The sequence below is a fragment of the Etheostoma spectabile genome, chromosome 14 (genome assembly GCF_008692095.1).
Source record: "Etheostoma spectabile isolate EspeVRDwgs_2016 chromosome 14, UIUC_Espe_1.0, whole genome shotgun sequence".
In the NCBI taxonomy this organism is placed as follows: Eukaryota; Metazoa; Chordata; class Actinopteri; order Perciformes; family Percidae; genus Etheostoma; species Etheostoma spectabile.
Window position 1 is genome coordinate 18,719,251 of NC_045746.1, and position 3,734 is coordinate 18,722,984.

General features: G+C 39.7%; 1 protein-coding gene across 2 annotated transcripts; it reads left to right on the top strand.

Annotated features, from left to right (window-relative positions):
- The first annotated feature begins 6 nt into the window (after positions 1–6).
- LOC116701517 (cell wall protein DAN4) lies at positions 7–3,277 on the top strand. Of its 2 annotated transcripts, XM_032535257.1 has the most exons (4): positions 7–28; positions 1,254–1,407; positions 2,385–2,492; positions 2,703–3,277. In XM_032535257.1, the coding sequence occupies exons 1-4, from the start codon at positions 11–13 to the stop codon at positions 2,930–2,932; spliced, it is 510 nt and encodes a 169-aa protein (XP_032391148.1). In that variant the 5' UTR covers positions 7–10; the 3' UTR covers positions 2,933–3,277. The 2 variants fall into 2 exon arrangements, with proteins under 2 accessions (XP_032391148.1, XP_032391147.1); XM_032535256.1 differs by having other exon boundaries at positions 2,385–3,194.
- Positions 3,278–3,734: the final 457 nt, after the last annotated feature.

Sequence of the window (3,734 nt, forward strand, 5' to 3'; positions counted from 1 at the left end):
GCCCAGTCTCATGGCTGTGGATGAGCAGGTGAGGCAATGATACATCTGGAAACAGGTTGATCTCACCACACCGCTGCTGCTAAATCAAAGAAATTACATTACATTACACATAACAGAAATTACCGACAAAACGACTCAGCCCATGGTAACCACAACATTTCTCCCCGCGGACAGCATAGTTCAACGGCTGGTAATGTTAGAATGCAGATAAAGACACAGGGTAACATTAGCTCACCAGCAGGCTGCAGCTTGACTATTCCTGACACTATGACCACTGCCGGAGTGCACAACGACAGAGAAACAACAGAAAATCCTCCTGCTTCCCTGTAGCAACATTTTGGCTTCCCCCGTGAGTAAACAATGTGAACAAACAACACAACAATGTGGGGCCTCCAGCTGCCTCTCTAAGCTGTGGGGAATTTCTGATTTTTTAATAATGAGATTCTATTTGTTTACCTGGCGCAAAAGAAAACAACAAACATTGGCATCAGCCAAATTCAAATTCTACGTATCAGTATCAGCTGAGAAATTTGCAATCGGTTTATCTCTAATTATTGTTCTGACTGCCACATCCCACTTTCAATACTGCTAGTGACCTTTGTTATAGATTGCCCTGATTTTAATTCTCTACTATAATAATACTATAATTAAGACATTAAAAACCTCAAAATACTAATTGTTAAATATTATTTGTTGTTGTTTTTATTATTATTTGACTGCTAATTAAGGTCCCTTGAAGAGAAAGCTTACCGTCTTCTGTTCCTAATTTTCTATCGTCAGAGAGCTCATCCTTTTCATCTTGATTTCTGAGTACAGTACTGACAGTTTTCTTTTTTGTTGATTTGGTGTCCAAAGTCTTTAATTATCATTGCTTCAGGCTGTGTGCTTGATTCTTTTATTTGCTTGCTCAACAAAATGCAAATGTTTTGCTTATCTAGAACCCCCTTAAAAAAAAAAAAACTAGATTAATTAAATGTGAACAGAATTTAACATGTAACAAATTTGATACCATTTTTATTATTTCCCTTAAGTCACCATAAAAATGTTATTCTGGATCAAACTAACTTAACTACCAACATAAAAGTCAGTTAACATTTAGAATAGAAGTGGAGTTATTGGGATCATAACTAATGTGATTTTAGATAACACCAGAAATATAAAAAATATTATATGTAAACTATACATACTTGAAGATTAGCGGTATGTTGAAGTAGCTTCTGTCTGTAAACGCTGACTTGTACTGTTGTCTGCAGGGTAACTGCGTCTCTGTGGGAGTGACAACTCTCACCGTAACAGCCAGCCTGAAGAACTCCAGAGGTAACAGCGTAGAGGGACTGGAAGGAAGCACCACCATCGTATTTAGCACCTGCTGGGCAAACTTCACCGACCTGTCCATTCAAAACGCCGGTACGTCTTCATCATCTTACAATTGGGAGCATTAAAACATTTTTACAGCAACAAATACAATACAAACAACATAAACTAGCTAATACAACTGCCACTTGTAACAAAAGAATATGAAAAATCCAGAAAATTAAGAGAGTAGTGTGACGTAAAGAACTGCATTCACCCAGAGAGGAAATCGAGCTCTGCAGCAAATAAGAACTAAAATAGTAAACAATTAACAGAGAACAAAATCAGCGACAACTTTTAGTTTTAATTCATCATAGATCATGGAAAGTGAACATCAAATCTTTCATGGGGCGGTTGGGTTGGATTTATTCATGCACTTTAAAAAGATTTATTAAAAGCTTTGTTTCCCACTTTTATTTAAAGCAATATGTTGAAATGTAAGTCATAATAGGCTGTATTTTAACTTATTGGGAGAAACAGGTAGTTCTGTGTAAAATCAGACATTGAGCACTTCCCATATAGCCACAATGGCATGATCCTTGTCTTATGAAGCCCAGTTCAGACGAAAGATTGGTCACCAGAGGCTGGTTCTAGAACGTAAGGGACCTCACATGTTTCAACAGCCAATAGGAAGTTTGCTTGTAAAGTCAGTTAAAAATTAATAATTATGCAATCATTGGTATAAACTGGCAGGTTTCAGAACGTTGCAGACCGACGCGATTCAAGTAGTTGCAAGTATCATCTCGTCTCGTCGCAAATGTTTGGTCTTAACTAGGATTCGACTGTGAGGTTAGCACTCAAATCAGGCTCCTTCAATCAAAGCATTGAATATTCAACTATTTGGTGTCACCCCTAACTGTGTGAGTACTGCAGTCTTGGGTTTTATTCTTTATTTTAGGAACATTTCAAAACATTATTTTATTATTTAAAAAAAAAAGAAAATCTTGGGTGCAGAAGTTGATTAACTTAAGACACAATCAAAAAACATGCAACATGAACCACAACGTTAATGACTCATCCTCTCCCTGCAGGTGAGGACCTGACCATGGTCTTCACTCTGAAGGAGTGGGGCACCCAGTCACGCGCCTTCTCTGTCAGAAACACTTCAACTACTCCGACTCCAACCACTCAGGCTCCATCCACTCTGTCCACAACCCAACAGCCCACTACCAGCAACACTTCAAGTACTCCGACTCCAACCACTCAGTCTCCATCCTCTTTGTCCACAAACATACAGTCCACTACCAGCAACACTTCAACTACTCTGAATCCAACCACTCAGTCTCCATCCTCTCTGTCCACAAACATACAGTCCACTACCAGCAACACTTTAAGTAATCTTACTCCAACCACTCAGTCTCCATCCTCTCTGTCCACAAACCAACAGTCCACTACCAGCAACACTTTAAGTAATCTTACTCCAACCACTCAGGCTCCATCCTCTCTGTCCACAAACCAACAGTCCACTACCAGCATGACCACCGTAAGCTCCAGCTCAACCGTGTCTGCCGGCAGTCTGTGTCTGGTCAGCGTCATCTACGCTGTGGCCTGCTGCTTAGGTGGCACCCCCATATGTTAAATAGTTCTGTGGATTTAAGAGGGTTTTATGAAGGATACCTCAACACAAACAAGTCTGCTAAATGAAAAAATGTAATCCTTAAATATATGATGCACATGGGTGGTGATTTGTTTCTTGTGTTCAATTTTTAATTAAGATTTAGTTGGGGTTGAAATATCTTTTTTTCTGTCTGGTGTTGTGTGAATGTCTGTTTGATATGAATACACTTTGAGTGTAAGATCCATATAGGTTTTCTATTTTAAAACAGACTGTAACAACATGAAGGAAAATGTGAAGATTGCATTTTGTTAATGATTGATTTTTAGAAACTATGTTCTCTTTTCAATAAATTCTATTTTTCATCAATATACAACATCTTTATTGTATCAGTGTCACATTTTCTAAAGCTGAGTGAAGGCTCTGTCCATGGTGCTGAGGGACGCTGATTGGCTGAATGTTTCCTCCGTGCCAGCAGGGCGATATGTTTGCGCCTCACTAGAGGGCGGGAGACTCCGTGGTAAGTCCTAAAGTCATGCTGCACTGAGGTGCAGTGGCAGTGATATTTAAAGTCCAACTTGACCATAGAGAAACTTAGGGGAAAAAATCCCAAAATAAGAGCCATTTTGGTTTTGTAGAAGCAGAAGTGGGTGCCCGAAAATGCACCAGAAGTTTCAACCGTCCTTTCAGCGCACATCTGCCTCCCGGGCTATATAGAGGGAGGTGACGGCCGACAGAGGAACAATTAGTTTTACAGCCTTTATTTGCGCCCTCTATTTAGCCTTAACGATAACAGTACAATGTGGGCGTGTTCTCGCCCCCCCCC

Coding starts and splice junctions, on each gene's coding strand:
- LOC116701517 (XM_032535256.1), top strand. Junction 1,408..2,384: donor CCTGTCCATTCAAAACGCCG/GTACGTCTTCAT, acceptor CTCTCCCTGCAG/GTGAGGACCTGACCATGGTC.